At 36.4% G+C, this 21,810-nt stretch overlaps 1 protein-coding gene across 5 annotated transcripts in view; it reads left to right on the top strand.

Moving 5' to 3' along the window:
- Window positions 1–21,810, top strand: part of LOC150099108 (protein disulfide-isomerase A5) — a 953,872-nt gene that overhangs the window by 77,406 nt on the left and 854,656 nt on the right. For all 5 annotated transcript variants that reach the window (XR_016549469.1, XM_090404751.1, XM_090404750.1 and 2 more), the window contains exon 4: window positions 18,249–18,314. Coding sequence is in view for 4 of the 5 variants with exons in the window: in XM_090404751.1 (XP_090260877.1) it covers window positions 18,249–18,314 (66 nt within the window). In the remaining variant the exon portion in view is untranslated. The remainder of the gene's footprint in view (window positions 1–18,248; window positions 18,315–21,810) is intronic.

The following is a 21,810-nucleotide window of genomic DNA, read 5'->3' as shown; positions in this document are numbered from 1 at the left end:
ATGGTTTTGTGAAGGGTAGGTCATGCCTCAGTAACTTGCTCACGTATTATAACACAGTGACGGCGGAACTGGATAAGGGTAATGGGTTTACAGTGATTCTACTGGACCTTGCTAAGGCCTTTGACAGGATACCACATGGAATTCTAATCAGTAAATTGCAGCATATGGGGATGGATATAGGGTTGGTGAGATGGATAGGAGGGTGGTTGACGGAGAGATATCAGAGAGTGGTTTACTCTGGAGTAGAGTCCACAAGATGGCCTGTGACTAGTGGTGTGCCACAAGGATCTGTTCTTGGACCACTGCTGTTTAATTTGTTCATAAATGATATAGGAAAGGATCAGAGAGGAACAGTTCATTTGTTTGCGGATGATGCGAAGTTGGGTAGGGCAATAGTGAATGCAGATGACGTCAAAATTTTGCAGGATGATTTGGATAGATTGGAGGTCTGGGCTAAGGAGAATGGATGTCAATTTAATGTGGCAAAATGTAAGGTTATGCATTTTGGGGTGAAAAGATTGGCGGCAGTTTACTGCATTGGTGGAACCGTGCTCCAGGAAATCGATGAGGCACGAGATTTAGGAGTGTTGGTGGATAAGGAATTGAAATTTAGGGGACACATTGCAAAAGTGGCCAAATCAGCTCATCAAATCACTTGGTTGCTGAATAATACGTTGACAAGCAGAGACAAGCAGGTTATTGTTCCTCTGTATCGAGCCTTGATAAGACCCCATCTCGACTACTGTGCTCAGATTTGGTCACCTAGGTTTCTTCTTGATGGGGAGGAGGTGGAGTGGATCCAGAGACGAGTGACCAAGATGATAGCAGGTCTGTGGAATGAACCTTATGAGAACAGGTTGAGGATTTGTGGGTTGAAAAAGTTGGTTGATAGGCAGAGGAGTGGAGATATGATTGAGACATTCAAATTACTGAAGGGTTTCTATAAAATTAATTCAGAAGATATTTTTGAGAACAGTGCTGGTTGAGGGAGGACTAGGGGACATCCATGGAAACTGGGCAAAAGTGTGGTTAGTAAAGGTGTTAGAGCTGGGTTCTTTACTTTTAGAGTAGTGAATGAGTGGAATGCACTCCCTGAGTTTGTGGTGGATGCTGTGACAGTGAATGAGTTTAAGGCGAGGTATGATAGATACTGTATGAATGTCGAATAGTTTTGATGAATATGACTTGGGGCCTTCCCTTGATGAGTCTAACGCCTCCCAGGAGTTGCCCGTAATAATAGTAATAATAATAATAATATTTCCCAAAAACAGTTGATAAATGGACCGCGGTATGCATCACTTGACCAAGCGGCAAATTGATGTTTTGGAGATTAGTTTGCAATCTTACATATAATGATGTAACCTACTTATAAAAAAATTCGAGACCAACAGGTGTCTATATTTTCACAGTTTTCTTTCAAAGAACTAAATGCCAAACGGAATACGTTCCTAAGAAAATTTTACAAAACATGATTTTTTTCCAAAAACATCGATTTGGCGCTTGGTCAAGTGATGCATAATGCTGTCCAAATATAAACCTGACAATGTTAAGTCCTAAACCTTCCAAAAACGCCTGACAAGTCTATAAAGTCAAAACAATAGGAAAATTTTTACAAGGGTACTGTCGTGGGTTTCACCAGAATATCAATGATATCAAGATTTTGCCTCAGAAACATAAATCTTTCTATTTCTGTCTGCAGGAAACATACTTAAGATCTAATGAATAACCTACCTTAATGAATTTCACTGTTGCACTCAAGGACAGAACTGGAGGTGATCCTTCTCATTTAGGAGTAGCTATCTTAGTGGTTGTGCTCCTTTCCCTCATGTTCAGCTTAATACTGCATTGGAAGCAGTAGTGATTCACCTGTCCTTGGGATTTCTTATTAGAGTATGTTCAATTTATTTACCACTGAGTGTTGAGTTAAATGAAATTGATCACTACTCTGTTGGGTAGTGCAAACACAAATAGACAAGATTGTATCATTGAATGAATCCTTGACAATAATAACCTATCCCTTTTGAATAATAGACTCAATACTTTCTTCTATATGCCTACCCAGTTATATTCTGCAATTGATCTTACAATCTGCTCCTCTTCTATTTTTCCACTGCTCTTGTGGGACGCTGGAGAGAACATATATGGAACCAATCACTTTCCTGTCTTTGCACAATGTCTTCCCAGGAACCATGTTCTCTTACACGGATGCCCATATGGAAAATGAACCAGGCTAACTGGAACATGTTTTCTTATCTTGCAAATTTAATGCTGATACAATCAATCAAACGGCTATCAATGAAGCAGTAAAGTATGCAACAGACTGCATTGTCCAGGTAGCAACAGCCTTCATTCCAAGAATATCATCTCAATTTCCACTCTATCCAAATCCTTGACGAATGCCATGTATCCAAAAGAAGATCAACACAGAGATGGGGGTATATTTCATAGACACCCCACCATGTCAAACTTAATAGCATTTAAGTACGCTTGGGCCAAAGCAATTATATGAGATGTCAGAGTCAAAAACAATCTTGGATCCAATTTATCTCATCAATTAATCAAATGACCAGTGCAAAAATTGTATCGGATAAAATCTGGAAAATGAAAGGTTGATATAGAACACACCACTTGTCTATCTTAGACTATTGCAGACAATTTGGGAGAAATTTTGCCAGAATCTTAGCATCAGCTTCATATCCTGGTAAATTTTTAATTTTGAAAGAGCAGCAAGAGAAATAGTAGCTAAATTTTTCTACCGATGGGCTTGAGCCATACAATGAACCATTTATTAAAGAGAAACTAAAAAGAGCTCTTTTAATGTCTTGCCAAAATGCAGTAGGGCCTGATGATATACATCATGAAATGATATATCACACCATTTCTTCCATGGATTTCCTTCTCTTAGTATACAACAGAATATTTGCAGAGGAAGAGTTATTGGATTCTTGGCATAAGTTAGTTGTCATTCTTCTTCTTCAGTGGCTCGACAGCTCTGTGTGGGCTCTGGCCTTCTCAAGGAGCTTTTTCCATTCTGTCCTTTTTTTTGGCCATCGTCCTCCAATTTTTGGTTTTAAAAAGTTCACAGTCTTTATCAGCATTGTGATAAAGACTTTGCTGATAAAGACTAAAGTCAAGGTTTGACCTTCTTTGCCATATTCCATCAATTTGAATACCACCAAAAATACTTCATATAATTTTTTTTTCAAAAATTCCAACGGCTTCTTCATTACTCATACACATTGTCCGTGTGTTTCAAAGTCTTATAAAGGAACAATTTAGTTCTTACTGTAATCAAGCTTGATTTTAAGTATTTTTTTAAGCTATAAAAGCTTTGACTAGAAGCAATGGTCCTTTTTTTAATTTCAGTATTTATATTTCTGAAAGAACATTTCCATCTATCCAGATGTAGAGTCATGATTGAGATGGCTAAAGATCACGATAAGTGGAGAACCTTTCTTCTTAGTGGACTCAACCCGTTATCAAGCGGATGAGTTGATATTTCTGCACTGATGGCAGAAAAGATTTGTATAAGAATGATGGCCTGCAATTGAATTCATTTGGCATCAGAAACTTGGAGAAATTACTTCTTGGTGTGAGACCCAAGAGGAATGGGAAAAATGCATGTGAAAGTTCAGCCATAAAGCTCCTACAAAAGTGATAAAGATATGAATGCCTTTGAACATGGTTATGGATGTGGTGAAGAAGTGGAAAAATATGCTTTGGGTTCGAACCTTTTAAGTATGTCTGGGGAGGGAAAAGAGAAAATTCTAGAACAAGACTAAATAGACTGCATATGTAATTATAAGAATAGGCTAGGTTGTAATTTATTATGTCTATACAAATGCCAGGATCATTAGAAACAAAGGGGTCGAGTTTGTTGCTTTATTGAATACGATGTGGCCTAAGATTGTTGGCATTAGTGAAACCTGGCTATCAGAATCAGATATGGTATGTGGGATCATGTGTAACGGCTATACTATTTTTAGGAATGACAGAAGAGATAGGAGAGGAGGAGGAAGAGTGCTACTAATGATATCAGATGACTTAAGTCCAGTTAGGGTAGAAATACAAGAAAACAATGATGGTAACAATGTCCCATGTAGCGATGAATTTGAGTCTATCTGGTGTGAAGTGGAGGTTAACAGAATGAAATATATGGTGGGGGGTATTGCTCCAGACATGTGGCTCAGATGTAGGGGATGAAGAAATGCATCACCAGTTTAGCTTTATGGATACCCAGTGAATGATCATTATAGCTGACTTTAATTTTCCAAACATTGATTGGATAGAAGAGAAATCTCATGATAAGAAATAACAGGAATTTATTGAATTGTTGCGAGACAACTTTCTCAGGTAGCATGTGAAAGAAGGAACTCGAGGTCAAAGAGTATTGGATTTGCTCATAGCGTCAGAAGGGATCTCTGTCAAGAATATGGCTATTTTACCACCAATTGGTGACAGTGATTATGCTGTTCTTTCTTGGGACGTATCTACTTGTATTGAAGCTCTGATTAAAACAGGTTACATGCTGTGAATTACAAAGCAGGAAATTATGATCAACTTAGAAGAATACTATCTTTGGTCCCATGGTATCAGTTGCCGAATGGAAAAAATGTCAGCAATGCATGGGAATCTTTGAAAAAGTGCTTGAATGAGGCGGTATCTCAATGTATTCCTAGTGTTCGAAGAATAAATAGGTTGGGAGTGAAATGGATGCACAGCCTTATTAAGTAAGAGATCCACATGAAGAAGATGATGTGGAAAGAATATCCTGAGAATAAGAGTGAGAGGAGTTATGAAATATATAAAGCTCAGGCCATAAAAGTAAAGACTATTGTGAGAAAAACTAAAACGGAGTATGAAAAGAAATTGGCCATGCAAGCTAAAATCAATCCAGAAGAATTTTATCGTTATGCCGCAAGCAAAAGAAAGAATGAATGTGGAAGAATAACTTTATTGAATGCAGATGGTACACGGTGTTGGGGACTAAGGAGATTGTTCAGTTAATGAGTGCTCACTTTGCTAAGATATATTAACCAGGTGTATGTAGCATGGTGCACAATGCTACTGCTATGTTGCATGAAGAGATAGAGGTTCATGAAAACGAGGATGAAGAGCTCTTGCATAACCTGGATAAGAATTTGTCAATAGGGACAGATGGAATGTCAGCCCGTTTGCTAAAGGAATGTTCAGCTGAATTGGCTAGGCCTTTCACACATTTGTATAACTTGAGTCTCAGCTCAGGAATGATACCAGAAGAATGGAAGGAATGTATGGTAGTTCCATTGCACAAGGGTGGTGCAAAAACTGATGTGTCTAACTACTGACCTATTAGTATCTCTGGTGTGGTAGTGAAGATTTTAGACAAGTTGATAAGAACTCGCATACAAAAATGGACAGACAAGCATTCTATACCCTGCAGGAAACAGCATGGGTTTACTAAAGGAAGGTCATGTTTCAGCAATTTACTCATATTTTATAACAATATTTCGACTGAGTTGGATAAAGGGAACGGATATACTATGATAATGTTGGATTTTTCTAAGGCATTTGATAGGATACCACACGATAGGCTGTTCCGTAAACTGGAGAATATGGGATTGGAATATAATTTATTGACTTGGATCACGGCATGGTTGACAGACATCAAAAAATGGTATACAGTGGGTGTGAATCTGCCAGATTCACACTTTACTTGGGTAGCTTGATCACTATCACTACAAGGTCCCGTGCAACTTCTATTCCTGCATTCCAGGAATTTTCAGAGTCCAGGCTCTGGGTTCCATCACTTAGATGGCTGATCCCATGCCTGCAGCTGTCCAGAATCGCGAAGTTAGAACTATCTTCTTTCCCTACCTGCAGAGAGGCTTTCTAATCAATTTCCTTAATTCAGTCAGCACCCGCAGAACACAAGAGATGGGCATCTCTGCTGCACTGTTCTGTAGATGGTGCTCCTTTAAAAGAGTCATATCTGGTGCCTCCCCAGCATGATTGGGTAAGGGATGGCACCAGACTCCTCTCTGGGTTCGAGTATATTAACCTTATCAGGATGAGGATCAGTGCACTGCCCACTCGAGCCCACACAGGTCGATGGAGTAGCGATGACTCAAACAGCAGATCTGGCTACCACTACAGTGAGACATTGTCTCATATAGCCCAGTGTTGCTTCCACACCCATGGGGTCTGTGTGTGGAGGCATGACGCTGTGGTCTCCAGTCTGAACAACCGCTTTAAGAACAAAGGTTGGGAGACTGTTGTGGAACCACATTATAGGACTTCCGTGGGTTTGCATAAGCCAGACTTAGTGATTAAAAGAGATGGTGACATTTAGGTAGTTGATGCCCAAGTGGTGGGAACAGGGTGCCCACTAGCCTGTAGCCATAATAATAAGGTAAATTATTTTAAGAATAACCAAGATCTAGTTAGTAAGATACAGGAGGAGCATGGGGCAACTCTGAGGTTTACCAGCACCACCATCTCTTTACATGGCATATGGAGTGCAGATAACTATAAGGACTTAAAACAGCTTGGGCTTACGCAGAAGGATATAAAAGTTCTGTCCTTGAGAGCCCTACAGGCACACTGGTGGCATGGCGTTGCCACCAGAGAATGACTACAATGATAACTAAAACAGGCATAGGGTAAAACACTTGTAAAGGCTTAGGCCTATATCAAGTGTGGACAATATGTCTGGACATAATGTAAGGGTAGTAACTGCCCATAACCAGTACAAAGATGAATAAAAAAAATAATGAAATAAATAAATAAAATAACTAGTGGTGTACCTCAGGGTTCAGTCCTTGGGCCATCATTGTTCAATCTATACATTAATAACATCAAACAGGCTCTAATCATCAGATTTGTAGTTGTTTGCTGATGATACGAAGATAGGCATGGCAATCAGGGATGTTACTGATATTCGGCAATTACAAAATGATTTGAATAGACTGGAAATCTGAGCAAACGAAAATGACTGTCAGTTTAATGTTAGCAAGTGTAAAGTTATGCACTTTGGCGTGATTAGAGTTCCAGCAGCATATTATATTAGCTAGGTTATGCTACAAGAAACTGAAGAGGCAAGGGATCATGGTGTATTGGTGGATAAGAATTTAAAGTTCAAAGGTCACATAGCAAAAGTTGCAAATAAGTTCACTTGACATGTAAGGATAAGGAAGTAATTTTGCCTTTTTATAAGGCTTTGATAAGGTCACACCTGGATTACTGTGCATAGATTTGGTTTCGCAGTTTCCAAGGGGATAAAAAAGCTGTGGAGAGGGTGCAAAGAAGAGTTACATAGATTATATCCGGATTATGGGATTTAGATTATGAGAACAGATTGCAGACTCTGGTTAACAGGAGAAAGAGGGGTGATATGATAGTGGTCTATAAACTTTTGAATGGGTGTTATAGCATTTCAAATGATGACATTTTTTGTTATATGGAAGGTGGGAAGAGAACACGGGGGCATCCATGGAAGTTAAGGTTGTTCTCAGTCAAGAAAGAGGTAAGAGCTAGGTTTTTCTCCCAGAGAGCGGTGAGTGAGTGGAATAATTTGCCCTTAGGGGTAGTGAGTGCATCTAGTGTAAATGAATTTAAGTGAAAGTATGATAGCTGTGTTGGGTAATTTACAGCCTTCCTCGATGATTCCTTGGAGGTCTCAGATAATAATAATAATAATATGCCAGTCCCAAGCCCTTATGAAATTGGGGGATTGGAGAAAGCGGTGAACTGCCCTGTAAAAATCTCGCCGGGAATACTTTGTGGTCAATGCTTACAAAGTCATCTACGGTTGGGAACGACTGAATGGGTAAACTAGAATGTTTTTATGGTGGAATAATGTACTTGCAATAACCATGTTAGGCTCAGCTGCGAAGCAGATGAGTTTTTGTCCATTATCATTAGTTTCAGCATGTAGTTCTTGTTTTCCAAGATTTTTTTCAAAAGTTATTGGTCTATACTTATTTTCTCTACCAATCTTGGCATTCATATCTCCCAATATTATTTTGATGTCATTCACTGGACAAGTTATATAAATCATCAAGTTCCTCATAAAAGGCCTCTTTCTCATTCTCATTGTTTTCCTCAGTTTGTGCATGAGCACTAATTACACAGTAGTTAAAAAAGACCATTTAAATTAAGGGGATATTAAATCCCACATCGTTTTAAAACCGAATAAGAAACTCAGAGAGTTTCATGCCGAATATAGTAAACTATAAAAATATCGGCGAATACTAGCATGAGCCAATGCAAGTAGTCCTAGTACATAGTACAATACCGGGCACCTCGTTGCAAAAGAGCAAAAATTTTTATAGTTTACTATATTTGGCATGAAACTCTCTGAGTTTCTTATTCGGTTTTGAAACAATGTGGGATTTAATATCCCCTTAATTTAAATAGTGTTTATATCGCCGAAACGAAGCCTGTTGGCTCTTTATATTTAAGCAACTTAATGGATGCACCTTTTGGACAGCTCGTATAGCAGAGTATATAAGTTCTTTTCCCTTTGGTATTAATTTGGTCTAGCTACTCACTGATGAAGCCTCGAAAAAGGCTGAAACCGGTCTGGGTGGTGACCTCCTACCATAATGCAATAACAGCATACATTTCCTAGGAAGTGTGTTTTTACATTATGGAAAATGCCAAAGAATAGCGATCAGAACTTTATTCACCTTTGCAACGAGTTGCTCGGTATTGTACTACGTACTAGGACTACTTTCATTGGCTCACGCTAGTATTTGCCGATATTTTTATAGTTTACTATATTCAGCAGGAAACTCTGAGTTTCTTATTCGGTTTTAAAACAATGTGGGATTTAATATCCCCTTAATTTAAATAGTGTTTATGTCGCTGAAATGAAGCCTGTTAAAAAAGGCTTCTCTTAAGCTCAGACTACAAAGTTTTGGTGATTTTTCTCTAAAACCAATAACTAATTGTATTGTCTGAATATTCAACATAAAGCCTGTTCCAAAAATATGCTTTGATTTGTGACAACTATAAAAAATGATGTGATTCTTCTCAATAATTCCTTCTCCAAGCCATCTCATCTCCTGGATGGGGCTAACAGGTCAACTTTATAGTTATTCATCCATTCTTCTATTAACAAATGGAGTTCTTTACTCTAATACAGTGAACAAATATTCCATTTTCCAAGTTTCAGTTCCTTTAATCCTTTGCCAGTCCATTTCCTAAAGTGCAGTCCACAATTAAAATTTCCCGAGATTTTGTAATAAGAAATTTTTTACAAGGTTGGGTCATTTTCCCCATGCCCGACCTCCAACTTTGAGGACCAGATTCCGTATCTTAATTATTATTATTATTATTTCCACCTCTATGGAGTCAAAAGACTCATCGTGGGAGGTCCTTTCTAAGAAACACAATTCTATCAAAACTCGCCGAGGGAGATCCCTCCTAGGAAACACAAAGTCTATCATACCACTCCTTAAATGCACTGACCGTTCTCCCTCTCACCACTCCATTAGGCAATGCATTCCATGGTTCACCCACCCTCCATTCAAAGAAACACCTTCTCACCCTCTTTCTCACAGTTTCTTTTCATAACTTCCAGGGATGGCCCTTTGTCATGACTCCTTCCCGCTGTTCAATCAAGCAAAAGAACTCCCCAGTGTCAACCCTGTAACCACCTCTCAACAGTTTAAAAGTCTCAATTATATCATCCCTCCTTCTTCTATCCACCAAACTCTGCAGTCCACACTCCCTCAGCCAATCCTCATAACTAACATTGTACAGTCCTGAAACCATCTTTGTTATCTGCCTTTGTACCCTTTCCACAGTTAATTTATCCCCTTCAAATCCTGAGGACCAGATCTGAGAACAATAGTCTAAGTGTGGTCTGATCAGAGTCTTATACAACGGAATGATAACCATTTTATCTCTGCAGGTCAGTGTCCTTCTCATTATTGCAGCAATCCTTTGTGTTACCTTCACTACTTTTGCAACATGTCCCCTAAATTTCAGGTTTCTATCGTCAAACCCAGATCTCTTGTCTCTCCTAATTCCTCCAGTTTAATTCCTCCTATAGAGTATGCAGCGTCCCATCGATGTATCCCAAACCTCAAGACCTTACATTTTGCTGCATTAAACTGAAATCCCCATTCATTTGCTCATCTATCTAGCTTATTCAAAAAAAAAATCCCCTGGGACTTGGTGGCCCAGCTATACCCCCAGGCTCTTGGTGCCCATTTTTGTCATCTTCTACGGCATGCATGAGCTACAGTGGGACAATTCTTTAATCCCGGTCACCATATGGGATAAGTCAGTTGTCATTGCTATCCCAAAACCAAGAAAAGATAATATGCATCAAATGATTATCGACTTATTGCTATGACCAGCTGTCTTTGTAAGATATTAAAGAAAATGGTTGATGGCAAACTTCTCTGGTATTTAGAAAGTAGTGATCTTCTCTCCAATATGTAATTTGGCTTTCATAGACATTATTCAACCTTAGACCATTTGCTCTGTTTAGAAACGTGTATAAGAGATGCATACCTGAAGCAAGAACATCTGGTTTCAGTTTTCTTTGGCATGGAGAAAGCTTATGACACAGCCTGAAGATATGTCATATTAAAAGATCTTTATAACCTGGCCCTCAGAGGACACTTTCCTATATTTATTAAAAACTTTCTGCCTGTGTGCACTTTCCAAGTCAGAGTGGGAAGTGTGCTATCTCAGCTATATCATCAGAACAGGTTGTTTCTTACGGATCTGTCTTTAGTGTGACACTTTTTGCTATCAAAGTTAACTCAATCACTGAACAGCTTCCTCCCACTGTAGACAATGCTCTATATGTTGATGACATCACAATTTACTGTCACTCTAATAACATGAGGGTAATTGAGCAACTTCAGCAAACACTTAATCACGTTTCTTTATAGGCTCTTAGTAATGGGTTTAAGTTTTCATTAGAAAAAAGTGTCTGTGTATACTTTTGTTGAAAATACACTCTTCATCCATATTCTGAATTAAGAATGGGATGAACTGTCATTCCAGTAGTAGTAGCAGCAGCAGCAGCAACCAAGTTCTTGGGACTCATCTTTGACAGAAAACTTACATTCCTTGTGCACATTTGTCAACTAAGAGAAAAGTCCAAGAGAGCATTGAATCCCATTGCACTCCATCCTCTACTGATTGGGGCGTAGATCGATCTTCGTAAGGCAGAAACCTGTGATGGTTGGATCCTTTCCACCATCAGGGTATATGGATAGCTGCTAGTACCTTTGGCACATCACTTAGATGGAAACAGTTGTCTCTTAATTATGCCCTAAAGATAAAGTCTCTTTCCACATCATCCTACATGGACTAGTCTCTTTTCTCTGCATTCAGAAGCTTATTATCACACACATCAGACTGCCATATGGCCTTTTGGTATGCATGTTAAAGAGACCATGCAAGCTGTTGGCATGAATGTTTACAACATTGCCTACACCAAGCATCCATCCATGACAGGTTTGTACTCCATCTTGCAATTTTTCACTTTGTCAACTACAGACATCTCATACTCGATATATCTACTGCAATTGTTTAATGTACACAGAGCAGCCCACTCTGATTTCTTGCCCATCTATAATTGATGGCTGAAGTACTGACATCTGTGTTGGCTGTGCTTCCTGACATTACTATCTCCAAACGGATTCTACCTGATTGCAGTAATTATACTGCAGAGTCCCATGCCATTCCGCTTGCACTTGTGCATATAAAATAAAACTGCTACCAGAAGTGTGTAATTTATATGGACTTTTTGAGCTCTTTACAGGCTATCTACTCTCCTATATACTATCCACATCTAGTGATATGTAAGGTGTTACACCTGTTATACAAAATAAAAACTTTAATTTTGGTGTTTGGTTGTTCTGGATTCCATTGGAATTAAAGAAAATGAGACTGCAGCTGCAGCATCAGCTCATACTTTCTTCACGTACTATTTGACAGTACCATATACAGACTACAGACAGTCTATAAGATCAAAACTAATTGCTCATTGGCAGTTCAATTTCTTAGAAAGAGAGATTGACATTTTATGTTCTTTTGTAAACGACCTTTAATTCTCTATTTTCCAAATAATATTAAACATAAAATGGCAGTCATCATGAAGCATTGACAAACAAATTAAATGACATTAAGCCTGAAATTAAGCATTGGCATTCTAGTCAACATAGAAAGAGAAGAGAGGACGTTTTTGTTAAGCTCCATATAAATCATGGTCATCTTACATATTCTTATTTATTGAGGGCTGATGATCCACCTTTGTGTGAAAAATTTAGTACATGTCTTACTGTTTGTCATATTCTGGTGGAGTCAGAAGTTTACACGAGAGAGGAATGAAATTTTTACCTTAACAATGCCATATACACTCGGGCAGATGTTATTAGACTCAGGCAGATTGCATGATGTTTTTAACCTATTACAAGGAATTAATTTGTACAAAGACATATAACTGTACTTTTATTTATATATAAATACTGCATTGCTTAACTTAATTTTTGTACATACATATTATTTACTAGTTGATCTTTGACTATTTAGGTATTGCTGTAATTTTGTTTATATATAGATACTGCATTGTTAACATTAATTTTTTGCATGCATATTGTTTACTAATTTGTCTTTGACTATTTATGCACTTCTGTAACCTTTGCTGTAATTTTATTTATACGAGAGTGGTCTGAAAAGTGCTCGGCCTCAACCTTGACCATAGATGGCAACACTATCAGCAAGATTTTTTTTTTCTAAGTTGGTACATCTGTCATAAGCATCCATGTGTTGCAAGTCATTTTATCAAGTAGTTTGTTTTATACAGCTGTCTAAAGCAAAAGTGTTGTCTGTATCCCTTGAAATGGATAAAATTATCGAGTATCGTGTGGTTATAAAATTGTCTGTAAAAGAAAGTTTAACAGCAAAAGAAATTCATTTGAAGTTCATAAAAGTTTATGGACACTCTTCTCCTTCATTTTCAACAATTAAGAAATGGGCTGCCGATTTTAAAGATGATCCACATGAAGGACGTCCAAAAAGTGTAACACCCCCAGAAATCATTGATCGAGTGCACAATATGGTATTGGATGACCGGCGAGTCAAAGTGCGTGAAATTACTGAGACTATAGGCATTTCTAAAGAATGTGTAGATATATTTTGCATGAAGAATTGCAAATGAAAAATGCTTTGTGCAAGATGGGTGCCTCACTTGCTCTCAGCTGATCAAAAACACACGCGCATGAAAATCTCTGAACAGTGCTTGGAGCGTTTTAACAAGAAAAAAATTGATTTTGTGCATTGATTTATTACTATGGATGAGACTTGGATTTACCATTACATACCAGAATCCAAACAGCAGTCAAAACAGAAGCTGGTTGTTCAGCGACAAAGAAGACAAAGTCGGTTAAATCAGCAGGAAAGGTCATGGTATCTGTGTTTTGGAATGCTAAAGGCATTTTGTTTATTAATTATCTTGAAAAGGGTACAACAGTAACCGTTTCCGATCTTTTAATCAGACTAGACGAAAAAATTTACTGAGAAAAAACCTGGTTTGCAGAAGGAAAAAATCATCTTTCATCAGGACAATGCGCCTGCCTACAAAGGTGTTTTGGCAGTGGGAAAATTAAGGGATCTGCACTATGAATTGTTGGAACATCCACCCTATTCCCCAGATTTGGCTCCCTCTGACTTCTATTTTTTCCCAAAACTAAAACTCTTCCTCGTTGGGCAGCATTTTTCTTCGAATCAAGAGGTGATTATAGCTTTAGAGGGGTATTTTGCAGATCTTACTGAGAGCCACTACAGGGATGGAATAATGGCCCTGGAGCATGAGTGGAATAAATGTATTAGTCTTAAGGGAGATTACGTTGAAAAATAAAAATAATTTTGAAATTATAAATTCGTTTTTTTCATTGTTAGGCCGAAAACTTTTCAGACCACTCTCATATGTAGATACTGCTTTGTTTGACTTGGTTTTTGTACATGCATATCGCTACTAGAGTCTGTTTGATTATTTATTCTACTTCTTTGTGTATTGCCGTACCTTTGCTGTAATTTTGTTTATATGTAGATACTGCATTGCTTAACTTAATTTTTATACATACATATTATTTATTAATTTATCTTTGACTATTTATGTATTGCTGTAACTTTTGCTATGGCTCAGTATGACTTTTGCTGTTCTTGTGACCATAAACCAACCAATCAACAAACTGATCCCAGTTATTAAACACAATATTTAAATAACAAATTATCACTATTGGCACACACAAGTTTAATGTGTAAACTTATCTTTTCTCAGCAATCTCGACAAACACAACTCTCTCTCTTTGCTACCTAGTGTCAATCCCAGTGTATTATGCAGTGTATCTTCTAAGAGAATGGCTTCTTCTCATGGAAGATTCACTGCATTCTTAACTCTTACAGCCCTGTTCCTCTAAATCCTGAACCTGTGTGGTGAGTTTCAATTCACTGTGTTTTTGGAATTACTGAACCTATTTTGAAGATCTTCAGGAATTATAATTTAGTGTCCATAATTTTGCCTGTTAACAAACTCTCTTCTGTGTTACCTTCCACTAAGAAATGGTCTCTGCCTCTCCCAGATGTTTACCACCAAACCTCTTTTGATTGCCTTCTCTCTCTCTCTCTCTTACTTTGGATAAACAGTCTGTTCTGTTGAGAACAGACAACAAGAACATAAATCTTGTATTACTTATAAATAAAACCCTGTGATATGTGGTCTAGCATATCATGGAATTGACACTAACCATGGAATCTTTTGGCCTAATACTCATTTATTATACTGTTCCATTTTAAATTTACGATTTGTTCAGAGTGTGCTCAAGTGCTACATTATCCTAACTTAAACTATAATGACTGTCTTTCTTTACTTAAAATTTGAGGGTCTTACTTATATTAGTTGCAAGCAATAATTTTTTGTTTGGATAATTTCTTGCTGTCTGCTGTACCGTATTTAGCTAGTGCATGGCTCATATCTTTTGAAATTCATTGTTGTTGTTATTCCACCTTGTTGAATTGTCTGTTGAAACTATTATATATTGACATGGAAGTATTTGATTTAATGAAGTGTCAATAAATCCCTTCTGTTTAATTGTTTCAAAGTTTGTTTTACTATGTCACAAATGTTAAAAATTTGTATAATAAAGTAGTTTGTCCATATTTTGTTTTGAACTGCTTTTTTTTTTTTTTTTTGGCATAATCTCAATCTTACTTTTCTTCTTGCTTACCATTCTTTCATCAGTCTTCCAGGTTTTGTTCCTCCAACTTTGTGAAAATATTTTCCTACAAGAGCCATCTATAAACATGATAGATTTTTTTTGTTTCAGTAGTTCTCTTAGAATAGAAACTGATCTGTTGTATGCTTGAATTTGTTTGCAATTCTTTCCCGTAACTTTGAACAATGAGAGTGTGAAGTGATTCACATATAATTTTGACTTCCTCTTGATGCTTTCTTGAAAATTGAAAATGCCCTAATGTAGACTCTTGATGGTGTCCAGGATCTCTCTTTCTCTCCCTCCCCCTCCTGTTATGATTTCATTTAGAAGATAATCTATAACCCAGTGGTCAGCAAACTTTTTCTGAGAATGACCAGATACTAAATATTTTACTCTTCAGCAAGAGGTAAAATTAAGGATATCATATACTTGTGTATAATAGCAAACAAAATTTGCATATTTTTATTAACTAAATATAGAATGTAATTGTACATAAACATTTTTGGGAAATTAGTACAATGTATTGAATTATATATTCATCTATTTATATTATTAATTTATCATTCAGTTATCTATTCATATATTTTTGGAAAATATCTATTCATCTCTATCTCACACCATACTGTTTCAGAACTACTACCTTTCCCCTTACATCTCTATCTTGTGTGGACATAAATCTTTTTCAATTATCATTAGTACTTCACCTCCCTTTTTATCTTTTTTGAGGGACAACTACCTCAAGCATGTATGTAACAGAGGGCACATGAGGATTGAGGGTCTTGGATTTATTTATCTCATCAGAGAATGTTATTGTAAATTAGGTGTCAAATATCCCTTCAGTTGGTGAGAGTGACAGTCTGTAATGGATGAAAGAAGAGATTAAGCATGCAATACAGAGGAAAACAGACATTATGGAGGCAACATAAGAGGAGTGGTAATAATCAATTCCATTGTAGGATCCAATTCTGATCATACCACAACTACATGTGGTGTGATTAGAATTGGAGATTGGGTGTCTGATAGGTATCAACAAGTTGTGTATATGGGGAAGCAATATCCCAGTAGAGGAAAGTCACTAGTGGTGTTCCTCAGGAGTCTGTTTTAAGGCCATTGCTATTTAACTTGTATGTTAATGATATCGGGGAAGAATCAAATGGGAATATACAGCTGTTTGCAGACGATGCAAAGTTGGGACAAACTATGAGGAGTAGAGCAAATGTTGTGGCCTTACAAGAAGACTTTGAATAGGCTAAGTGAATGGGCACAGGAGTGGAGATACCAATTGAATGTTGCGAAATGTAAAGTGTTAAAATTTGGGAAACAAAGATGGGATGTCAAATTTGTGCTTGGTGGAGATATATTGTTGGAGGTGGAGGAAATAAGAGATCTTGTGATGTGGATAGGATCCAAAATTTAGAATCCATATCACCAAAATTAGGAAGACAACATAGCAAATTCTGGCAGTGATGCAGAAGACACTGACTTGTAAAAGTAAGGAGATTCTATTTTGTTGTATAAGGCTTTAATTAGGCCACATATGTATCACTGTGCACAGATTTGGTCACTTGGTTTCAAAAGGATGAAGAGATGTAGAGAGTCCTGAGATGATGACCAAAATAGTTTCTGATCTCTGGAATGTTTAATAGGAAGAAAGATTGAGATGATGCAATTTGCAGTCTAGTGGATAGGAGGAAGAGGGGGGGTGATATGATAGAGATGTACAAGTTGGTAATAGTTAGTTATAGGTTGTTAATGTTAAAGTGGTTTATCATAAAATGGTTGGAGATTTGGGGAGAACAAGAGGTCATTTCTGGAAACTGTATGAGGAAGGTGTGAGCAAAGGAGTGAGGAGCAGGCTTTCTTGCATGAAGAATTATAAATGATTGGAATGTATTGCCTGAGACCATGGTGTCTGCAGAGAATTTGAATGTGTTTAAGGCATTGTATCATTAGCTGTTTATATAAGAAAAGGGACCTTCTCAATTAGTCTAACTCCATGGAGTCTTAGGATAACAATAATAATAATTTATTTTATGAGACATAATTATGCTTAATTGGGGTTCAAAGTTCTCCCAGTTATCAAAATCGATTGCTAATGCTCATGAAGTAAGGCAGACCTGTAACAAGATTTTTACATGATGGGTGCCTAGCAGTAATTGCAAAAAAACAAACAAAAAACTTTGATCAGAATTGATTGATTTTATGCTCATAACTTTGGATCTCCTGAATTTGAATAAGATATAAACAGATATGTACCAATATTATTCAACATTAATTCTTGATACATGAGACTAAGAAATACAAATAAACAATAATAATAATTTATTTTATGAGACATAATTATGCTTAATTGGGGTTCAAAGTTCTCCCAGTTATCAAAATCGATTGCTAATGCTCATGAAGTAAGGCAGACCTGTAACAAAATTTTTACATGATGGGTGTGTAGTGGTAATTGCAAAAAAACAAACAAAAAACTTTGATCAGAATTGATTGATTTTATGCTCATAACTTTGGATCTTCTGAATTTGAATAAGATATAAACAGATATGTACCAATATTATTCAACATTAATTCTTGATACATGAGACTAAGAAATACATGGCACTCAAAACACTTAGGTTAGCACTGTGACTGTGAGTAGTATTACTATCAATGCACAGTGATGAGAGTGTACCATGGTGCGTGTTCATGCCACAACTACATGTGGTATGAAAGTGGCCATATTCATTTTGCAAATGAATGGCATGACTGCATCACAATAACACTGTGGATGCTGAAATAGCAATTTCATAATTTTGGCAGGAAATTCATTTAAAAATCATCCTTAATTTGTGGGCTATACAGTAATAGGCAGCACGCTGGATTGAGCCCACAGGCCATAGTTTACTGTCTCCTGATCTATTTAATTTTCTATTTTATAATTTGCTATATTGCGTGTATAGGTTTGTATAACATGCACTTACATTTATCATTTGAAATTTCTTATGTTTAGTTACTTTGTCATTTTCAATTTTTTTTTTATAGGGAAGGGAAGAAACTTTGCAAGAAGCTAAAAGTTTTTCCAGATCCAACAGTTCTTAAGCATTACAAGTAATTGTAAATTTTTATTGCTTGCCTTTTTTATTTTGCAAAGAGTGTTTATTGTGGTATTTCGAAACAGTTATAGTCCTTTAATGATAAATCTTATATAATATTAATTACAGATTTAGCATATTAATGCTTGCTACATTCATGATTACTTTTGTTCATATAATTTGTTCATCTTCAGTTGATAAAATGTTATACTTGAAAATTCATCCAAGTGTAAACAAACAAAACTATATATGGAATATCTTCACAATTAGGGCTACTTATGTATATAAAGAGTAGTTTATGTTACATCTGGTTGCTGTGTATTCTAATAATGCATGGCATACTCTTATCAGGTCTGTGGACTTGAATGACTCCTTACACTATAAATTAAAGATACTAAGAAATTATATACAGGTAACCCTCGTATAACGTGTCTGTTAGTTCTACAGAAATGTTGCGTTATATAAATCGCGTTATGTGAGACTCAGATCGCATAGAAAAAGTAGGGTTATGTTTCAAAATTGTTTTTTTTTTTTTAATTCTATAAACAACAATGACCTCTTGAAAATCATTTGTATAATTCTCTTTGCATAATTAGGCTGGTTTAGTTATCAAGAATTCAGAAATAAGACTTTGCTTACCACTATGCTGCAATTTTTTATTAAGTTCATAATATGGAGCTAAACAAATATCCATTTGTTGTTTCAAGGATACTTGTGACATAAGGCTGAATGATATAATCACGTAATCACAAGAAAGATATTTATTTAACGAAATAAATCTTCTCATTTTCCTTCTCCTAAAGACAAACGCTCAACTTTATCTCTTCCCGGAGTTTATCAAATTCCATTTAAATACAAAGAGCTAATAAGCTTCATTTCGGCAACAAAAACATTATTTAAATTAAGGGGATATTAAATCCCACATTGTTTTAAAACCGAATAAGAAACTCAAAGATTGGAATCAGAGAGTTTCTTGCCGAATATAGTATAGTAAACTATAAAGTATCGGCGATCACTAAGCGTCCGCTAAATGCAAGTGACCCTAGCACGCAGTGCAATACCGGAAATCTCGCAGCAAAGTCGGTAAAGTTCTGATCACTATTCTTAGGTATTTTCCATAATGTAAAAACACATTTCCTAGGAAATGTATGCTGTTATTACATTATGGTGGGGAGGTCACTACCCAGACCGGTTTCAGCCTTTTTTGAGGCTTCATCAGTGAGTAGCTAGACCAAGTTAATACCAAAGTGTATAGCGAAAAGCACTTATACTCTGCTATACGAGTTTCCAAACAGGTGCAACCATTAAGTTAATTAAATATAAAGAGCTAATAAGCTTCATTTCGGCAACAAAAACATTATTTAAATTAAGGGGATATTAAATCCCACATTGTTTTAAAACCGAATAAGAAACTTAAAGATTGGAATCAGAGAGCTATACTATACTATACTATACTATATTCGGCAATTTCTTGCCGAATATAGTATAGTAAACTATAAAGTATCGGCGATCACTAAGCGTCCGCTAAATGCAAGTGACCCTAGCACGTAGTGCAATACCGGAAATCTCGCAGCAAAGTCGGTAAAGTTCTGATCACTATTCTTAGGTATTTTCCATAATGTAAAATACATAATGTAAAAACACATTTCCTAGGAAATGTGTTTTTACATTATGGAAAATACCTAAGAATAGTGATCAGAACTTTGCCGACTTTGCTGCGAGATTTCCGGTATTGCACTACGTGCTAGGGTCACTTGCATTTAGCGGACGCTTAGTGATCGCCGATACTTTATAGTTTACTATACTATATTCGGCAAGAAACTCTCTGATTCCAATCTTTGAGTTTCTTATTCGGTTTTAAAACAATGTGGGATTTAATATCCCCTTAATTTAAATAATGTTTTTGTTGCCGAAATGAAGCTTATTAGCTCTTTATATTTAAGTAACTTAATGGTTGCACCTGTTTGGAAACTCGTATAGCAGAGTATAAGTGCTTTTCGCTATACACTTTGGTATTAACTTGGTCTAGCTACTCACTGATGAAGCCTCAAAAAAGGCTGAAACCGGTCTGGGTAGTGACCTCCCCACCATAATGTAATAACAGCATACATTTCCTAGGAAATGTGTTTTTACATTATGGAAAATACCTAAGAATAGTGATCAGAACTTGACCGACTTTGCTGCGAGATTTCCGGTATTGCACTACATGCTAGGGTCACTTGCATTTAGCAGACGCTTAGTGATCGCCGATACTTTATAGTTTACTGTACTATATTCGGCAAGAAACTCTCTGATTCCAATCTTTGAGTTTCTTATTCGGTTTTAAAACAATGTGGGATTTAATATCCCCTTAATTTAAATAAAATCAAATTCCATGTAACTGTGATCTCTTTTATTTTGGACAAACTGGACGTTCTCTTGAAAAAAGAATCCAAGAACATCAATCATCCATTCTTCACAACAAACCTGAAAAGTCTGGATTGGCTCAACACGGGATTGAAACTAACCACAGCATCCTTTGGTCCGTGACTCGCCTCTTTCATAGATCCCGTTATAGGTTCGAACGTTTGTTCAAGGAAAGCGTGGAGGCCTTGCTCCATCGCCCCAACCTGAATCGTAATGACTGTATATCTATATCAAAAATCTGGGAAAGTCTAATCAAGATTACTCATTAATTAATTTTTTATTTATTTATTTATTTATTATTATATTTTTAATAGCAAATTCAATCATGTTTGTACTTCAAAATATTCCATTTCATACTTAGTGATTTAACATCACGCGGCGTGTTATAATTTTAACGATCTATTGTTAGTATTCTAGCTTGTATTTTTTAAACTGTTCTTGTATTACCACTGACGATGGTCTGCTATTTCCAGACCGAAATATTTGGTTAAATAAATATCTTTCTTGTGATTACGTGATTATATCATTCAAATATCCATTGTCTCGTGAATTTTTCGAAGCACTCTATTGAGGGATTATTATGCATAAAATAACTTCCTAGCTTTCTTGCCAAGTCCAATCCTTCTGCTAATTTCTTTAAATTGAATTCTTTAATGGATTCATCACAATCAGAATCTTCGGCAGAACTTTGCCGGCATCTATTAATTGTACCAGTTGGTTTGGCGTTATCTATTAATTGTACCTGTTCCTCCTCATTTAAATCTATTTCCCCATCAGTTAATTCACTAATTTCATTTTCAACCAAATCGCAAAAGCCCTCTAAGTGGCCATTACTATAGAAATAAATTTTTACATAAAAAAGCATTATATATTGTATGTAACTCAGCAGAAAATAAAGTGCTAAGCTTGAGATTAACATACTTATGATTTTTAATGCGCTTTCCTGGCAGAAAATGAAGGCAATTTTCAACAATTAACACTTTATACTGTAAACAATTGACGTACTTGCATGCTAAAGGGTATTTCCCCCTAATATAAATTTGCAACAACTAACTACATGTGCGATACAGGCATACGCTGATTTAACGAAGTTAAAATTTGAATTT

The sequence above is a fragment of the Typopeltis vanoorti genome, chromosome 15 (assembly GCF_054136105.1).
Source record: "Typopeltis vanoorti isolate ZY-2024b chromosome 15, IOZ_Tvanoo_1.0, whole genome shotgun sequence".
Taxonomy (NCBI): Eukaryota; Metazoa; Arthropoda; class Arachnida; order Uropygi; family Thelyphonidae; genus Typopeltis; species Typopeltis vanoorti.
This window is presented reverse-complemented; position numbering and strand designations above follow the sequence as displayed.